Here is a 19,500-nt window from a genome sequence, read left to right as displayed (position 1 = left end):
GCTTCAGAGCCTCGAGGGCGGCCGAGGGTGGGCACCCCCTGACAGGAACCCTGAGGCGGGCGGGGGTCGGCGGCGCGGCCGGGAGGGTCTCTGGGCTCCCGCAGGTGCCGGGGCTGCCGGGCCGCCCCTCCCGCACAAAGCCCCGCGGTGCCGTCGGGCCGGCGCTGCGCGGGACCCGCACGGCCGGGGCCGCCGGAGGCTGAGGGGAGGCGGGAGAGCGAGCGGGACTGCGGGGCGAGGGGAGCCCGGCTGAGCTTTGTGCGGGTTCCGAACCCGCTGCTCCTCCGGGACAAAGGAGGAATGATTCTCCCTTGCCTTTCCCCCTCCCTGAAGGACCTCCGTGAAAAGGTGTCTGAGCTCTCGCCACTGAACCATCACCTGCCGCCCCGAGTCGCACCTGGACGTGGCAGGGGGTTGGAGGCGTGTGGGCATGGCTTGCCGGAGGACTGTGCCTCAGGCTGGGGCTTGGTTTTCCCGAGGGTTGTATTTCTGCTTTCTTAAAACCCAAGGTGAGGAGCTAACGGAGATGGCACTTGTGTGCACTGTAGCGGGGAGTGCACAGTAAATGGCCTGGAGAAGAGTTTTCCTCTCTGTCTTGGAGAGAGGGATGCTGTCCTAGGTTCCCTGGAGTGGCAGGGCCTTGAAACGGAGAGGTGGGAGAGGTGATCCCTGGCTTCAGGTTTTGAAGTATTTGATGAAGACCTCTAGCTGTTAACGAGTGGGAAAACTAACTAAAAAGACTGTATTTCACTAAAAGGCTTACACTAATATGGGTTAATTTCAGGCTTTTACAATCCCTTTCTCTTCTTGATTTTTTTTTTTTTTAAGTTTACTTGGAAAGGAGAATGAGTCCATATTGCTGCTCTTTAGGATTACTCTCTAGAAAAAAACTTATAATATGTTACAGTAATAAGTATAGAGTATGTTTCTGTGATTCCCCCCCCTTTCATTTTGTAGTTAGAGCTGACAAAATCTTATTTGTCTTGAACTCTCCTTTGAAGTGCATTCCTTTACAGTGAAACTTTGTAGACCTTTCATCTGCCCTCTGAAAAAGCAAAGACCAGCCATAATATACTTCCTTCCTCTTCTACCCCTCCTTCTTACCATGCCCAGGTGGGAACCCAAATGTAAGTGATACCAGTGTGCCACCAGTGCTTACTGATACAGGGAACTGCTTGTGTCCACATTGTCTGTGGTACCAGTTCTGCTGCTCTGCTCAGCACCACCTCACCCCAGGCTGCCTTAACTCCCACCCCAAAGCAGGACCCAGGCAGTCCCACCTACAGGACTTCACTGGTTTAGCAGGTGGGGTTTGAAGAGAGGGAGGTTTGTGTGCAGAAACGTGGCCCCTTCCTTTCTTCAGGAAGGCATCCAGGCACAGTTCCATGTGTGTGGTTGGTGGGAGCCTGTGGGGTCTGGGAACAGGACTGTGGTGACCCTGTAGGCAGTCCCCTACCTTGGAAGAAACGAAGAAAGCAAAAACAATTGTGGAATTTCTGGTTTTTAACACCACCTTGTGCTGTAGCCTCTCTTTTAGGATTTGCAGTGAGATAAGATTAACTGAAGACCCAAGGGCTGGTGGGGGTGGGGGAAAGAGTGAAATGCCTCTGTTCCAACCTACATATATCCCACTGGCCTTTTGTCGTAAGGGTCTAATGGTTTTCTCCACACTTTGGTGTTCTGATGTCCTTGAATTTCCTGTGATAACACTAAATGATGCTGATCCCTATTAATGAGGATCAGCAGTTTATTCCTCCCATTGTCAGAAAGGGTTGACTAAACACTCTAGCAGTATTATTCATACAAACTGTCTCTTCTGTGAATTTTCTTTTGGGATCTTTCCTTAAAATCCTCCCCCCCAACAGGATAAATTTGGTGTGATGAATTCAAGTCATTCTGGTGTCCTTATTCAGATAATATCTGAAATTGTTATTCAACATTTTAATGCACATTTCAAGTAAGTTGTACCTTCTTTGCTCCAGCTAATTTGTAATAGTGTATGTGGCTGTGATTGGTTACAGACAATGTAGCTGAGAGTCATTTGCCAGTGTGCACATCATAGTTATTAAAAACACCCACTGTGTTTCATGCTCAAGTAGGGATGGATTTCATTGTTCTGGTTTTATTGCTGAGTTTTCATACCCCACAGTCTACACTTGGTGAGTAGTGTATGGATCATGCTATACACTCTTGTGCAGACTCAGTGTAGAATGGAGAGTAACTACTGATGAACAGTGTTAAAGTAATTGGGAGTCTGAGAATGGTTTTACTGAAAAGTGAGAGAATGAATGAGTTGGAAGATGGTGTCATCAATGTATGAACTGATTTCAAGCTAGACTATTGAAAAATGCTTATTTGTTGTATGCTTTCAACAAAAGATATTAGTGCTTATGTATGTTAAAGGACAATATTTTTGCTTAAGTGCCCTGCTGGTTTTAATATAAATCTGCATATATGTATATAAGCTAACTAGCTCTTTTATAAGCAGGTGGGTTTTTTTCCCCCCCCTCTTCTGGCAGGTTTACACTTGCGCTGTGTTCTAGAACAAGTGACTGCAAGTTGTGACTGGGAAATGGTTTTAATTAAAGAACATAAATGGGCTAGATTCTTGAATTGGGCTATCTATGAAACTCACTTGAAATTAGTGACTGTCTATTGATTTATATTGAGAAAAAGTTTCCCTCATAGTTAAGGCCTGGATTTTTAATGTGTGAATAGACTTTGTCAGCCCAGAAGTTACTAAAAATTAAATAGTTTCAGCAATGTCTTTTTTTCTTTGTCTTCCATTATAACTCCAGGCTGACTAGAAGTATAGGGCTGAAAACAGTTGTTCAAATATGGTAAGGCAGGCTGGCAACATGGCTGTTATTTGTGTTTAAGGCAGTAATGTATTATGTGTGAAAGTTCTCTAGGTTTAGTTGAGATCTTTTTTCCTTTCAAGTTACCATATATATATAAATGTGCTACCATGTCATTAATGACAGTGTACATGATTAATAGGCAATTTGTTGGTCAGCTGTGTTTCTCTTGTTTGTCCTATTTTATTGTGGTAGTTGTTACTATTTTCCATTTCATAACTGGCAGGGGCTCCTGCTAGTTACAAAAGCTAGGTTTGTAAAAGCAGAAAGAAGTGGATGCTGGCTTTTAGGATTCAGAAAGTATTTTATCTTGAAATTCCGTGGATGTGTCTTGATTAGTCATGCACAAGACTTAGTTTTATAACATCAAGGCTCAAGCCCTTCCGCTTCCAACTTGCCATTTGTCATGTGTTTTGATTTTGACCTTTCATGGCTCTTAGTTAAAGACATATAGTAAAAATGACATATCTTGAGTTGTGTTCTGGCAAAATAAAATGCAAACAAATCCAGGGAATCTGAATGAAACAAAATTTAAGAGCTATTTGGACCATAACAGAATCATTTGCAGCTATGCATGCAAAATCATTATGTATTTTAGTCATTTTTTCCACATGATGGAAATGCTGATATTTCAGTGGAACTTCCTAGGCTTTCATTTTCCCGAATGAATGAATAAATCTGTTCACTGAAAGCAATTCTTAGTTACCTTTTTCAAAAGAGGGAAATTTTCCTACGACAAAGTGTTATTTCATTTATTTAGCAGTAAATGTAAATTTTTGTCACGATTTTTTTTTCCTACCGTGAATAAGCAATGACACTGTAATGCAGTTAACTGCTGTTGGGTTTACTAGAACATGTGAAAACTTTTCTGTATTACAAAACAACTGAAAACATCAATAACAACCCAGCAAATCTAATGTGCATGTTTTCAGTCTGGGGCAGAGTGAGGTGTCTTCTCCGCACATACAGTGAAGATGCATTGTGTATTTTTTACCTTTCATTCACTGAGATTAAGGTGCTTCCTCCTCCAGTTGTATCAGTTGTGTAAACTCTCCACTGATATCACCACAGAACAAGATACCCAGATAACACTTCCATGTTCTAGGAATGGTATTGCACAAGTGCCCTGAATGGAGAGCAGCCTCTGCCAGTGGTGATACCAGAGAAAGAGGTTTGAGAGAAGACACTTTAGGCAGAATCCTTTATCCTTTACCCTCCTGGGAAGGGCTTGCTATGCAGTTAAACCCTTCTTAATATCATTGGTAGAGTGCAGCTTCTGAAAAAGGTGGTGTGTTGAGCATCCTGCTTGTGTAGTTGTTTGGTGTGTGGAGGAAAGGGTTCAGTGTAACGTGAAATTGTCCTCAGAATAAACATAGCTGAGCTGAACAGGAAAGGGTCCTGTTAGAAAAAGAAATCTAGAGCTTATTTAAAAAAGAATCTTTGCAATTGACTCTTTCTTGCAGAGCTTAAGTCTTTCTTGGAGAACTTGTGAGAGGCTGCAAGAAGCAAAAACTGGGGGATGTGATCTTAATTTTAGGAGAGATGGATAAAGAGCAATTAGATAATTGCAAAGCTATATCACAGATTTTACATTTTAGCTTAAACTCTTAAGCTGTCAGTGCAGCAGCATTCAGAATTGTAATTTTGTATTCCTCTCTTGTGGAGGGGGGCTTATGCACTGTGTGTATGTGTATTATTTCTATTTTGTTACATTTTAACAAAATAAATTGTAGTGGCAATATAGACAATGATTTTATTTTAATTATTTTTTTTTACTTGAAGAGTGTGTATTACAAGTCAGAAAGAAAGGAGCTTTACAGCTATGGATTTCAGGTCGCTTGAAGGCTCTTGGTTATTTGCAGCTTTGCTGTTGGATTTCTTTGTCTCCTTCAATTTGGAGGGGAAGGAAAATAGTTTAGTCTCTCAGCTGTATTTTGTTTCTTTTACCTAATCTCTACAGAGAATTAAAATGTCAGAGGTGAATTTCAATCTCTTCACTCTCCTAGCACTGTAAAAGGCATCTCTGTGCAATGCATTTGGCTATTTTACTTTTGGTTCTACATTATTCCTTTTACTGAGGCATAACTGGACCTGCAGAACTGTCCTACTCTAGTCTAATGTAACTCCAGTGTATACAAGATAAGCTTTGCTACTGCAGCTCTGCTGAAACCCTCCTTTCTTTCCTCTTAACTTTCCCCAAGGGAAGCAAAGGTCTCTTCACTTCCCTGGCTAAAAACAAGCTAATAAATCCTTTTGCCAGTGTGTGTCTGTCAGGACTTTCTGCTGAAATATATTAAACATGTTGGGAAGTGTGTTTTTTATAGGACTGCCTTTAGTTGTTATAGCAAGGGGAATCTTAGTTTTAAACCACACCACTGCAAAAAGAGAGGTATTTATGCTGTTTGTTTATTACTGCTTCCTGGAGAGTTTAGATGCTTTTAGAAACCTGACTTGTACCATCCTTGGTTGCAGCTGAGGTCTATGCTTGTGGTAGACACCCCTTCTCCAGAAGGAACAGTGGTCATGGGGGAAATCCTTGGTTTGTGTTAAAATGCTTCACTGGAATGAAATTAAGGCTTTAATCTCTTGACATCTTTCTCTGCTGTAGTAGTTGCGTCTCTCACCTCCTCGTGTTGTATTTGAAGATGTAGCTCTGGTAGATAAGATCTCCTTATTGGCTCTGGTAGAAGAGTTAGAGGTTTGGCTGGTCCATCTGCTGCACAGACTCGCTTGAGAGCTGTGGCAAATAATCAGCAGAGCTGGGGGGGGAATGGCTTAATTTAAGAGATGGAAACTCCAGAGCCATTCAGAAGAAAGGTGAAGTTTTATAGAGGCCCTTCAGCTCAGCGTGTTTGAGAAACTGCTGCTGTGACAGTCGGTACAGTATCTCTTTAGTACTTTTGTGGAGAAAATGAAGCAGAGCTATGCAGACTTTCCTTTCCACCTTAATTTTCAGCTTGACTGTCTTTTCATGTGGTTACTGGGCTAGACAAAAGTCAGAACTTTATTATGCAAAACATAAAATTTGGCTTTATTTGACAACCGTAGTGCTAAAGTGAAACAGCCTAAAACATTTGTACTGAGAGAAATTGTACTGAGGCCTTGTAATAGTGATGGATTTGGAATGTTTCAAATCATTAGCAAGATGTTTGGAATATTACAGTATATTGAGAATAGTTAATTTTATTTCTGTCTGTTCTGGTTCCTATCCACTCCAACTCCTGCACTGTGGGTGAAAATATAACAAGCATTAGTTATAAACTACATAAAGCTGTCAGGCTTAAGCAACGTTTAATTCAACAATTGTATTTGATATTTTGTACTTTACCTTGTAAGCAATGAAGGCTAATCTTCCTTCATTAAGAAATTCTGTTTTTTCAGAAGTTGTCAATGTATTCCTATCTAGCATCAGTCTGTGTCTGTTAAATACAGCATTGATTCTTCAAAAGAAAACCTTTCCCTTCATGTACTTACATCCCACAGGGGTCCAATAGACAGAAATAAAATGACCACCCTGGGCAATGAACTGCACTCTTTCTACACCTTGAATTAAAGTAGCAATTATTAAAACCCACAATTAAATTGCTTTACTTAAAGCAATGGAAACTAACGTGGCTTGCAGGCAAGGCTAGACAAGCCTTCAGCTCCCAGAAAATTTGATTTCCTGACAAGAAATGCCACTGCAAAGCAGTGTTTGGGGGAAGGAGCTTATGAACTCAGTTTAAAAACCTTTTAAAAATAATCCTTTCTATGAGGCAGTGATTTTTCTCGAGTCAGCTTACTTTGAACCAACCTGTTACACGGAAAGACAGCAGAAACCATTGTTTCTGAAAGGCAAAGTAATTTCTAGCTATCATTCAGACAATGTGAATTAATTGTAGAAAATACTTATTCTGAATTAGTTTAAGAACGCTTCTCTTGTATGTTTAACCTTAAAGGGCAAATTCAGAAGGTAAAGGAGGCTTCTTCACTGCACTGAAAACTGAGAATTTCTATTTAATTTTGCTATCTCTTTTCATCTAGTCACAGTATAGGCAGCTATGAGGAAAAACTTAGAGATTTCTGCAAAACCATTATTTATCTTTCATTCTTAAGTCATTAAATATTTGAAACAACAAGGAGAAAACCCAGAGAGGATGAAGAGTTGCAAGGCTTGAATGTGTTTTGTTTTGGTAGTTTAACTTCCAGTGCTGCTGAGGGGTAGGAGATGGAGAAACTGGGAGTGAAGTTAAGCCTGGGAAGAAGTGAGGCAGGGGGCAAGGGCTTTGAAGGTGTGGGTTTTATTTCTTGTTACCCTACTCTGACTTTTGATTGGCAATAAAAATTATTTCCCTAAGTCGAATCTGTATTGCCTGTGACCACAATTGCTGTGAGACTTAGTGGGCACCTGGCATCCAGCCAAAGTTAACCCACCACAAAACCATTGTTGGATTTAACACTGAATAATTTTACTTAGATGTAGATAACAAAATTTAGAAGTACTAGTACTCCAAGCTTGTAATATATTGTAGAATCATAGTAAAACTTGGGCTGTGAGTGTAATCCTTCTGTGCTGGAGTCCAGATTAGGTGACCTCTTGCTCAAAGCAGAGCTGTCTTGGAATTTCTCTGTTTGTTCTGATAGTTGCAGGCTAAAAGGACTTTGAAACAGCATCTTCTATTCCAAACCTTGCTTGCTGTAGGAATAATGTCAGAACTTAGAGGAAAGGCTCCATATTGAGTGCTTGTAACTAACCTACTGGTTACTGCAGGGTGCAGAGCATACATCACAAACTTGAAGCAGGTTATCTTCTTGGCATGTGTTCAGCTCGAAATAGCACTTGTGGGAGTTGGTGTATTCCCTAAAACAGGGTGCCTCAGGGAATACTTTCCCTTAGAGAAAGTGACTTTCTGTTTTGGAATGTGTACAAATGCCAGGGGCTGTTTCTTACTCCTGCCAAGCTCCAGGCTGCATCTCTAGTTTTAATGATACTTGAGAGCTGTTTCTTATGAATGGATCTGCTCACTTTAATTACTGTGCTGGGGTGTTGGAACCACGTGTGTTCTCTCATTGCCTACTCCCACTCTTTTAAACTGACAGTGTTTTAGTGTGATGTTGCAAGGAAGGCAGCTCACTGACACCCTGGGACCTGGTCAGAGAATCACCCTAACGAGATACTTTGGGTTAGATTTTAACTTGCTACTGAGTAGCCTCCAGATGGAACTGAGAATAAAATCAATTGCTGAAGAAAGCAAAAACTAAATTTACGTGTATCAAAGTAAGGAGAAGCTTTATGCTACTACTGAAGACTTCCTCCCTTTTGTTTCCCTTAGAAACAAAAATAAAAGGGTATTTCTTGTCATTCTACACCCCTTCTCTCTAGCACTGATCAGATTTATTTTGCCATTATTGATGCAATGTTAACTCTTAAAAAAAAATTGTTGAATTTTCAGTGCTTTATGTCAAGATCTAGTCCATGGTTCTTTTAGCTAGTTCTCTGCATGGATTTAAAATTTTTTTCATGTGGCAAGTCTCTGAGAAATGTGACTTAATTTCCAGGGCATGCATTCTGTTTAGTGATGATCAGTGCAATTTAAATGTGAGGACTCTCAGGTTAAGGCATTGTATTGCCTCTAGATGTCATTTCTCTGGTGTAAGGAAGTGAAATCTATTTCTTCTAATCAAATTTGAGTATGTAATTCCATGAGCTGTATGTGCTAGATAGAATGTTCTATTAGCATTAGCCTGCAGCTGTCTTCCAGTGTTTTAAAAGAAATAATTCAGGCCTCCTTTTGCTTTGCCCCTGTGAAATAGTCTGCAGGAAATTACTATTGTGATTCTCCATGTCAGTATAAGGTCACTTGTTGGTAGGAAGGTGCACCTTGCTCTGAAGTACCTCCCTTGAAGTGACGGTGCCTTAACGAGACCCTGAGCCATTACCTGTGCATAGCCAGGGCTTCAGTAAATGAACTTGAGAGGCTCATACTGAGGGTACTCTGGAGCTGCTCAAGTTAAGCATGTGAGTTCCTGAACAGGCACCTGAGAGCTCTCACTAAACATTCAACTTCTATCAGCTTGTGGATAAAAGAAAAGGGCTTCCCCATCATTAGGCCCTGATGCTGCATTATTTTCAAGTGCCTCTGACTTCCAGTGTTAGGACAATTGCTTTGTCTCGGTTGCTTCCTTGTTTAACTTGGCTCTCTTCAGTGCCACTTACTCTTTCAGCTTTGGTTACCTGAGGCTGGAGAGCAGCTCTTTCTTAGCAATGAGTAGTACAGAGAAAGTGTTGCCCAAAGTGCTCTCTTTAGGTGTTAAAGTGCACACACAGCGTGTGCTGCTGCCACGGGCATAAACAAATGATAAAACAGCTTCAGCTAGAAGAACCTTGAAGCTATGATACTTGGTCCAAGAACTGAAGGAGAATGGAGTTGATAATCACCACCACCACAAAAAATCCCCCAGACACCCACCAAGCCTTAAAGTGAGTTAGGTCTTGTTCTGGCAGTTAAGAGGGTGTGTACTTCTGCAGATAACATCTCAATGCAATATCACTCTGCACAGCCTCTATTCTCTTTAGTATGTGTACTTGCTTAATCTTTGGTATTAATTTAGTGCTTTCAGTAGTTTCAAGATAGACCATAGTGGAGTTAGATTAATCTGAAATGCTGTTTCATTTTGCCTCTCCTGTCTCCAAGGAAGAAGTAGGGTTTATGTTCTTGTGTGGTCTGCTTCATGCTTTTGACGCTTGAAGGTGTAGTTGTCAGTGACAAATGATTGACGTCCATTAACAGGACTCTGGATATGAAGCTTCCTCTGTTGCATTTTAGATACATCCATAGATGAAGGTGAGGAACAGAACATTTTCTGGGGAATTAGTCTGGAGCCTGTGACTTTATTCCACTTTCCTAACCAGGAACGGACTATAAATGGAGTGCCACCATGACTGGTGTTATGACAGTATAATACTTGGCTTGCAAACATACCTGAGACTTACAAGCCTGACAAGTTTGGTCTAGGTTTGTGTTACATTTGGATATGGTTATAGAAAGTGGCAACATGTAGCACCTGTCACATGGGAAAGGTCCTAAATGACTAGTAAATCTTAACCTGTAATGAGTACCATATGGCACTTCTTATTTGCAGCTGGAAGAAATTAGGAAGCCCCAAGAGGCTGGTGATTAGAGACTTGTGTGTAAAATAAAACTGAGACTTCCTGAAAAGCCAAGTGGCTTACTGTGCCCTGCCACTGCCTGCCTGCCAGGTGCTCCATGCTGGTGTCTCAGGGCCGGTGTTAGTGGCAGGGATGTGCAGCTGGACAGCCAAAGATGGGGGCATGCTGAAAACCAACCTTTCCTCCCATTTGCCATGTACGTGCTTAAGGAGTTTGTTTATGGCCTGTATAAAAATTAAGGAGGGCTTGCACTCAGAATTCAGTGTTTTGAACTGAAATGAGCAGCAGTGTAGACTGCCTGCAGAGGTGCTGTGGAATTTGTCCATCCCCAAAGCCTCCCATTCCAAACCTGAAAAGAGTCACTTTGTTTAGGATGTTTCTCTGTTTACACTGTATATTTAGAGGTTGATGCAGGTGTTGCATTGCTGGCTGACAGGGGAAATGTGGTGTTTGGCATCTGTTGGTTCATTAACTTGGAGATGAAGTGGGCTGAGAAGACCACCTGGTAGTTTACATTCTGGTTTAGTGCTCTTTGCTTGTTGTTGCACTGTTTACCAAGAGGTGTACTTGCCAAATCTAAACACAGATGCTTTGTAAGGTGCTGCCTCTGGATGGCAGCATAAAGGTAGTACTTAACTTGAGTTACTGTTAAAGGAGATTTTTTTGGCAATTCATACAGGCTGATGTGGAGCTGTTTGGAAATTTGTGTTCATTAGGACAGAAATACTTGGCTTCTCAGGTCTCTTCAATTTTAGCTTTGAAATGCTTGTGAGAAGGGCGGTGGAGTTGATATGATTATTTTGCTTTCTTTGTGTCTTGCCCAGTAAAATATACTACACTGGCTTGTAATACCAATGTTGTTTCAATTTTTGCATATTCTGAAGATAGTCATACCAAGGTTTTCTTGGGGCTTTTTAGGTAGCCCTTTCATTCCAATGAAATGGTAACTGTATTCTGAGAGAAAATTTATTATTTATTAAACTTTCCATATAAGCAGAACAGTCATTTAGGTTACAGTAACTAGTTTGATGGGTCTCTTACAGTTATGTTTCATGGTATTACTCCAATATTTGTTCTTCAGGTATCTAAATAACAACACCTAGTGCTGCCCCTGAAGAGGAAAAAGAAGGGCTGTTCATTCATCAGGTGCTGAAGAACCTGTTTTTGACCTGCCTCTTGTGTTCTCATTCACAGTGACCGCAACTGTGGCTACTACAGCTAAGAGCTTCCTCTGCAGGTCTGAACAGGTCTTGTATTGTACAAACTTCAAAGAAAGATGGTGCCTCAAGGTGCAACAGATGAAATTACATGTCAGAAGTTCCCTTACTTAAAAAGAAAAAAAAAAAAAAGTTGGTCAAGAACTTCTGCAAACATGTTTTGACTCTTGCATTTCACGCTATAAAATTTATTCTCTTTGCGTCTTTAGGTAGATTGAGGGAAACAATTCCTTAAAAGGGCATGTAATAGTCTTTTAATTGAGATTCGCTGCTTTAGCAGTGTTACTGCTCATAAATACAGCACCTCAGTGAGAAAAGAATGGCCATTTGGATTCTAGAGCTGGGATGGCTTTGCTGCCATAGATGACTTCACACAGGTGTTTGAGTAATAAATTGTTATCTGCAGATTTGTACTCCTGCTAAAGCCTGAAGAGCAAATATGTGAAATCCTAATTAGAATTCACAATAGCAGCTTGTCAAATCCCCACGAAACCTTTTTATTTGTTGGTTATATTTCTGTCCAGGCAAGTGAAAGGAAACTCAACTGGCTGAAGATAAATGGTGAAATCTTTGACCTGGATGAGTAGTAAATCCTTAGCTAGATGACTGTGCAGGTGTTTTGTTACCCAGATCTTGGCAAACTAATAAATATGAGGATATTCTTCAGGACCACCACCAAAATAAAGCCTTATCTTTGTCTGACTGGAACTGAAAGACTGAATTCAATTTCCATTATAAATAGAGGTATGAATAATTGAGTTTGTGACCTTTACATGAGAAAGGGTAGTGCCTTCATCTTCCTACAGCAAAGGCATTTGTAACTGGTGCTTTTCTATGTGTTGAATTTACTGACTTTATTCAGAGGGAATTTATAACAGCACAATCAGTCTTTATATTGATGGAATTATCCAATATTTATGCTCCTTTTTTCTCTGTTGTTAACTTACACTCCTGACTGCTAAGCTGTCATACCTGAATGTGGAAGGTGATGTTAGTAACATTTAGGCAACTCCTATAACAGCTCGATATGAGGTGCAGGATTTGTCTGCTGTATATCAGCTTTATTCTAGGAACATGTCTTCCACAGTTGTCCAGCTGGCACTTGCAGTCTCTACCATGAACATTCTCTTCTGCCAGCCCTAAATCAAGAACCAGAGCAGCTTGGGAATCAGCACTTTGCACATTTTTGTGAACTACAAAATATTGTTTAACTGCTTCTCGGCAGTAAAGTTGCATGTATTTCAGTAAAGGTAGCTATTGTAGGAATTCCAAGATATAAGTTTATTTTACCAAATATGTGGCCTAGAGACAGACCCGGTGAATTTTGAAGTCGTGTTTGATCTTTTTTCTGGACTGGAAGACTTCAAAAACACGGCAACACCTCTCCCCCTTCCCCCTTGGCAGTACAAACCTGGTGGGGCTGATGCATAACGTGCTAGAACTTTTTTTCCTTTGCTCTCCGAAGAAAGTAGTGCTGTGTTACCTTTATTACCTGATCAACTTGCTGACAGGAGTAGCTGGTCACGTCATGCCAGTAAATACTGAAGGGAGAGACCTCAGGCTCTTGGTAACCTTAAAACTATTAGAAGCACATGCTCTCTCTATTAGCTTTTTGTAACACTTTTAAGGAAAGGAAAACATAAAGCTCCTATGTGTCCATCCTCAAACTGAGATATCATCTTTGAATCACAGCAATTCACTGCCTGAGTGCCTGTGCAGTTAAAGCTGCTGCAGGTAGTGGAAAGACTTGTAACCACATCAGAAGTGCTTCTGTTACTTGTGTCTGTGAAAAAGGAGGTGGAATTGAATGGCAAGTTGGAAGTTCAGGAACTGTTAGGGGGGAAGGACTGTGTGCTGCATGGAAACCCTCAAAGATGAATTGCTTTTGAATGGGTTTGAAGGCTGATTCTTCCTTTGACCATTCTAGTGAATGGGGGTCTCAGTAAAACCAAACTATCAAAAGGCTTCATTATATGTATGCAAATAAATCCTAGTGAAGTCATTAGAGAAAAGTATGGGAAGATGCAAATACAGGACACAAACAGCAATTGCTACATACTGTGACTTGAGTGCATGTTAACATTTTCTTCTAGCCTTTGCTGTTTGGTCTGGGCTCCTTTCTCCCAAACTGTGAAATATTGTTCACGGTTCATTTATGCTCCTGTCATCAGAGGCTGTTGCAGTTTTAAATTTGCTTTCAAGTTCTAGCCAACTCTGTTTTGGACAGAATTTATCTCAATGATTCCTGTGCATCTTTTCCCTGCTAGAGGGAACTATTCTCACCTGATGAAGCAGCTTACAATGTTGTGGTGTCAAATAATTGTCTGGTTTCCTTCAGGACATCTGTTTATGAAGCTGGTGTGTGCATGTTAATCCCCACAGATGTTGCATGCTGAAGCTTAGCGGTCATTTAAATCTCTGAGGGGGTCTTAATGCATTGCAGGCCACACCAGCATTTAAAATCAGTGGCTGCACACAATCAGTTTTTTGATGCTTCCTTGACCTCTTGCTGCCATCAGAATGGAGCTGTCAAGAAAAGCAAGTGGTCTGTTAGTACAAACTGCATTGCTGGGGAGGTTCAGTAATGTCTCTGTGCTCTTCTAGAAATGAGAGGGGTTATCAACCAGGAAATTTTGGATTCATGATAAAATTATGCAGAAGGAGGATGTCAAAATAAAGAAATTACACAAATATGTAAATATTCAAACTATTTCTTGTTTCTTTCTCTTATCCAGTTGTTTGCTATCTGGATTGAGAAGTCAGCTGTACACAACTTGGGTCATGTCAGAACTACTCTTCTGATAGTTTGCAAAGGCACCTTCTTGAGTCACCTGCTGTGCTTCTGTAAGAAGCTGCACCTCCTCTTAGTTGCCAGTTTCTAATTTGTAAGTGTCAGGGTTTGTGAATGACTGGCTTCCCTCTCCATCTCTGTAATCTTTCCCATGGAAAGAGTATTAAAGTCCTGGTATGTGTTCAAATACTAATACATTATTTAAGCACTGATGTGTGGAGGTTTATATATTCCCTTACACCCCTCCCTACGTGCACACAATTAACTGTTAAGTTTCCCTGCAGCTGCATGTATGTAAGTGCAAAGCACCTCTTTTTCCCTTCACAGTGTTGTAAAGTCCCAATTTGCTGTTCTCTCGAGGAGCAGCCTGTTAGTATTTAGAAATATCGAGTCCAATACTGTGGTAGATGGCAGCTGGGAGGTGGGGAGGAAGTGGAATATGCTGAAGTTGCCTTTTAACCAACATCTTTAGATCTGATGAGAAAGGAGGGGAATATGTGCCTAATGTGTAAAATAGGCTTCTAACCCAAACAAAATCTGAAGATAACTTGGGCTGTTCACTTCACTGAGCTGACTGTAACAAACCTGCTCAAAGAGTGTGCTTTTTTCCTTCACACTGGAAAACAAACAAACAAACAAAACTCCATTCTTTTGGTGGCATTGAAAGCAGTTTTCTTCAGTCCATGTAAGACACAAAAGCCTGAGCTTGTTCTGGAAGAATTATCCTTTGACCAGTAAACCAATACCATCCCTCCTTTTATATACTAATGAAAAGAACTTGCTCTCCACACACAGATTCAATGGGGTAGAAGCTGTCAGGAAAATCCAATGAAAGGATTAGCTAAACTCGAATAGATTAATTAGAGCCTCTGATTGTGTCTTGCTGTGGAAAAGTCACAGCAAAGGAAATGGCAGTGCTGGCGAGTTTATCTTTACAGGTATGTGAAGGGGAGGCAACAGGTATATAACGAGAAGCAAATCTGAGCAGTTCCAATCTGGCTCTTAAAAGCTGCCTTGATTTCTTGTTTGTCTTTATGTAGTTGAAAACTAAGATTTTAATAGACATGGAGACTGTGACCAGCTCCTGATGATCAAGCTGCAACTCACTAATACATCCAATATTTTTCATCATCTTCCTTTTCACCTAAGACAATGTGTCCTACTGGCCAGAGCCAGGAATTGAACTGCTCCTGAAGGCTTCTGGCTGCCCAATACAAGGCAGAAGATTTCCTCAGTTTCCCAACTTGTAATACATGCACCCAGTGTAACTTGGAGACCCTCTGAGGTTTGGAGTAATTTAACTTTCTGTGTCTGAAAACCCAATAAGTCACTTAATTTTCAGAACTAGTGATGGTTAAGCTGTTACCAAGGGTGATTTACTGATCGTAACTATCTAAATCTTGCTCTTAATGTAGCTTTTTCTACTCTTGAAATGTCATTGTATCCATTTTCTTTGTTCCACTGAGATGTAGAGAAGTTATTGTTCACGTGCAGGAGAAGTGTTGCTGTGCCTGGATTCTCTTTGCGTCAATATGAGATACACAACTGTTCCTGTGACATCAAAAATCTCTAGCCTGTGGCTGCTGAGTGGCTTTCAAACTTGTACTGGCTTGTTATGCACTATGCAGTCTCCTGTAGCACAACTTTTGTGCCTGCTTTGCCAAGTAAAAAAAAGGCCTTGAGATTACTGAAAAGTCTAAACAGGAGGAAAGTTTTCTCTTAGAGTAGGTCATTAAGCTTTTTTTTTTTTTAACTCCTATGCCATCATGTTTTGCTTTGATTTGTTGTTTTGAGTTTTTTTAAGCTGTACAGCAATATGACCTGTAAGTGGCAAAATTGATCTTGATACAATATGAATTCTCAAGGCTATTTTGCTTCAAACTGTTTAGTTAAAAATCCCTTAACTTGGTGGGGGTGTAAGTTGATGCAAATAAGAAACACAATCTGCCAAATACAGCTTTTGTACAGGAAGATAAGGGACTCTGCTGGGGGAGTACTTCTTGATAAGCTTGTGGGTGAATAAATGTTCCCAGGATTTATGCCAAAAATTTACTGTCGTTGGGTATTTGCAGAGTTTTCTGATTACAGACTTTTAGTTTCCCTTCACTCTTGTCTGGGAAAGAGCATGTTTCCTTCCTGCAAGTAATGCATCTGAACTGGATGTCCAAAACCATCTGTCAAAAAGGATTCAGTGAGTGCTCCTGACTCCTCAAGACAGGCTAATTGTATACATTAAGTGGCTGCTCAAAGCGTAAGGAATCCAGTCTGAATATATAAATTGCTTTGGAGGACAGTCACGGGTTTAAAAAGAACCCCTCTACTGGTGAAATCAAAGCACTTTGGGTGTTTTTAACTGTGAATAGAATAAGGGAGAGCAGCATATTCTTCAAAAACTCTGTGCAGGAAAGTGTTTTAATGGATACAAGCTGCAACGTAGGGAATTCTGGTGAGGTGGTTTGTGGGGGAGCAGCTTCACCATGAAGGCAGTCACACACCAGATCAAAGGCCTGAAGAGGCTGTGGGAGCTCCACCACTGTAGTTACTCAGTATGCAATGGGCAAGCACCTGTACAACCTGCTCTAAGTTGCTCTGCTTTGAGTGATTCCTTCCATAACAAATTATCTCATGATTTCTTTTTTTTCATGAATTGGGTCTATTTCATGTGGTCTTGATGCTGCCAGAATCACTATTGAAGATGTGTAAGCACTAACAAAGTAGTTTTCTGTGGGTTTCCTGTACAGATGCAGTAGCAGAGGGCAGAGACTCTGGAGCTTCACTGTCTTGTCCTGTGAGGCAAGGGAATATTGCATGTAACTAAGGTTAATCCCTTTTAAATGAAGCTTTGTTAACGAGATTAATACTAAAACTGGTTCCCAAGGAACTTGCTTTTTAAAAATCCATTTTTAAAAGTGAAAAGGTATCAGATACCAGATTCACAGGATAATGTGGATTGAAGGGGGACATCAGAAGGGCTTCTAACCAAAACCCCTGTTCCAAAGCAGAGCAGCCGTGAGGTCAGGCCAGGTTACTCAGGCCTTTGTCCAGCCTGATCTTTGAACACCTGAACTGGCTAGAATGGTTCAATTTCATTTTAGGAAATGGCTCAATAAATCCCTGCTAACTAAGAATTTTGAGGTTTCATTTATACAAAATCAAGAAACCAATTACAGAAGCCAAATGGAAGATTTGGAGAGACAGCCTGGTCCTGTCATGTACCACTGCTGCTGTACTCAGAGCTCTGCCTCTTGCTGCAAGTTGCTTTAGTTGATCCTGGGTTTTTGTAGCTCCAGGTGAATTAAAGCTACTTCTGTGTCTCCAGTCTGATGCTCGGTGTAGTGTGTTTAGGCCAAGAGCCAGGACATTCCTATTGCCAGGTAGGTGATGGGTCATGTCTGTAAATACTTCTGTGATAATGAAGACTAGAATTCAAGTGTGGGTGTACTTCGGATCTGACACACTGACTGGTTTCATGCTTGACTGAAACTTTGTACATAATGTTCTCTCTAGATTACTGGGGGGGGAGGACCCAAAATGCCCAGCTTTTCAAACTTTTAAAGTATATTCTTTATGTTTTTAATAAAATGCTGCACCTGTTCTCAGAACAAGTTAAACCCTGAAGTGTTTCAGGTAGTGTATCTTCTAATGTGGCTCATGGGTTTTAAAACTATAAAAAGGTCTGAAAAGTGATGGCCATATATATTATGTAAAGACTTTCTACAGAAAAAAATTCTTATTGAAATCTCACTTTAACACATCTGTTAATTTCTGAAATCAACATGGAGCTTTACTGAGCATCCCATGTTAGGGTGAGGGTGGAAGAATATGGTCTAAGCAAATGTGGTATGGAAAAGTTACTTAACTTTGATTTTTCTCTGTGAACAAGCTACTATATCCCCCTCCTTTGACACCTTAAAGTCTGGCTGTCAGTCCCCTTTTGTTGGAGACTGTTGTAGCTGGCTTGTCATGGAGGCTGAATGCAGCTACATGAAATCTAGAGTTCTGAAAAAAGTCTTTTCTCCCTAACCTATCTGGGAAGGGAAGAATTATGTAGTATTTTTCTAGGAACTATCACAAATATGCTCATAAGCTTTAGACTTAATGAAAGTCTTGTGTAAAACCTGACATCTACTGGTGGGAGGTGTAACTGGGCTCTTCTCTGTTGGGGATGTGCTGAACAGCCTGTTTTGTGGCAGTGCTGACCCCTTTGGCCATAGGTGTTTGTACCTTGCCCGAAGAGCAGATGACATTTGAGCATCAATGTAAAAAGTCTAAGATTTTGGAGGAACTAACTGTCAAATACTTACAAACGAGCATAGGTGTTATCAAAGGTGCTTGAACTTCCAGTTAACTGTGTCTGCTTTGAACGTGTGTTTAATGGCTAGAGGATAAACTTTGTAGGCTTACATTTTAGATCAACTTTCTGACTTTTTGTGAGACCTTTAAAGACTTCACATAGTCTTATACTGATTAAAAACATATTCTATTTCTTTTGTCTTTAAAGGCTTGCCATGGGTGTACGTCTTTGTCCAAGTGTGATTGCAGTGGAGTAAAAGGTGAAAAGGTAAATATACCTTTTTTTCTTTCCTTTCCTTTTTTTTTTTTTTTAATGAGCAGACCAGCCCACAAACCACTGAGCCATATGCTGACTTCAGATAATTAATAGCTTTTGAATGATAGCTTTTGCTTCTTGCTCATCTCTTATTTTCTTTGACCATAGTGTGGTCATGCACCAAAGAGCATAACTGTATTAACAGATTGAGGTAATGAGTCAGACTGACTGGTCCATTCAATAGTGGACAGAATTTCATATTATTTTCTCAAGAGTAGGGAATGATGGCACAATTTTTTCCAGCTATATGACAGAAAAAAAACCCCAACAAAACAGAAAAGATGCAAATTTTAGTAAAATAGAAATACATATTTACAGCCCAGGCCTGCCTACACTAACTACTTTGTGTTGACAAGCTAAGGTGTGGAATGTACAATATGGTTATGCTGGTAATGCTTCAGTGGGAACTTAAAATAGAGCGAGTGTGGGTTGCTTTCCCTCTTTTCTTGCATTGCCATCTCATAAGTGATGCTCACTAATGTGTTATGAACTTGCACTGGTTTTCACCTCATAATTTGTACAACTGTGTGCAAAGATGGTTGCTGTTGCTGTCTAGATGTGAGCTGGACCGTGGAGGTGACAAAATTCAGCTACAGCTTTCCCTACACAAATAACTGCCACCAAACTAAGCAGCTGGTTAATGCCCAAACATGTATCCTTGGATCAAGCAAAATAAAAACCATCCCCAACCCAAAAAGCACCTCTGTGTGCCTCATTCAGTGCAACAAGCTCTGTTGACCTGCCCAGACAGTGTCCTAAGGCCAAGAGTTGCACGTTGGCATCTCTGAGGTTTCCTGCTTCTTTGCAGCTTTGACTTTCAGTCTCATTGCTGGAGCTCAGTATATCTGTGCAGTATTTCATGTTTGTCACCATTA

The 19,500-nt window shown here is 40.7% G+C and overlaps 1 protein-coding gene across 4 annotated transcripts in view; it reads left to right on the top strand.

Annotated features, from left to right (window-relative positions):
- COL4A5 (collagen type IV alpha 5 chain) overlaps window positions 1–19,500 on the top strand; it is a 75,103-nt gene that overhangs the window by 376 nt on the left and 55,227 nt on the right. For all 4 annotated transcript variants that reach the window (XM_027888411.1, XM_027888412.1, XM_027888413.1 and 1 more), the window contains exon 2: window positions 18,518–18,577. In XM_027888411.1, coding sequence (XP_027744212.1) covers window positions 18,518–18,577 — 60 coding nt within the window. The remainder of the gene's footprint in view (window positions 1–18,517; window positions 18,578–19,500) is intronic.

Source organism: Empidonax traillii, unplaced genomic scaffold (assembly GCF_003031625.1).
Source record: "Empidonax traillii isolate 1590-97213 ecotype Southwest subspecies unplaced genomic scaffold, ASM303162v1 scaffold237:size1322474, whole genome shotgun sequence".
NCBI classification, from domain to species: Eukaryota; Metazoa; Chordata; class Aves; order Passeriformes; family Tyrannidae; genus Empidonax; species Empidonax traillii.
This window is presented reverse-complemented; position numbering and strand designations above follow the sequence as displayed.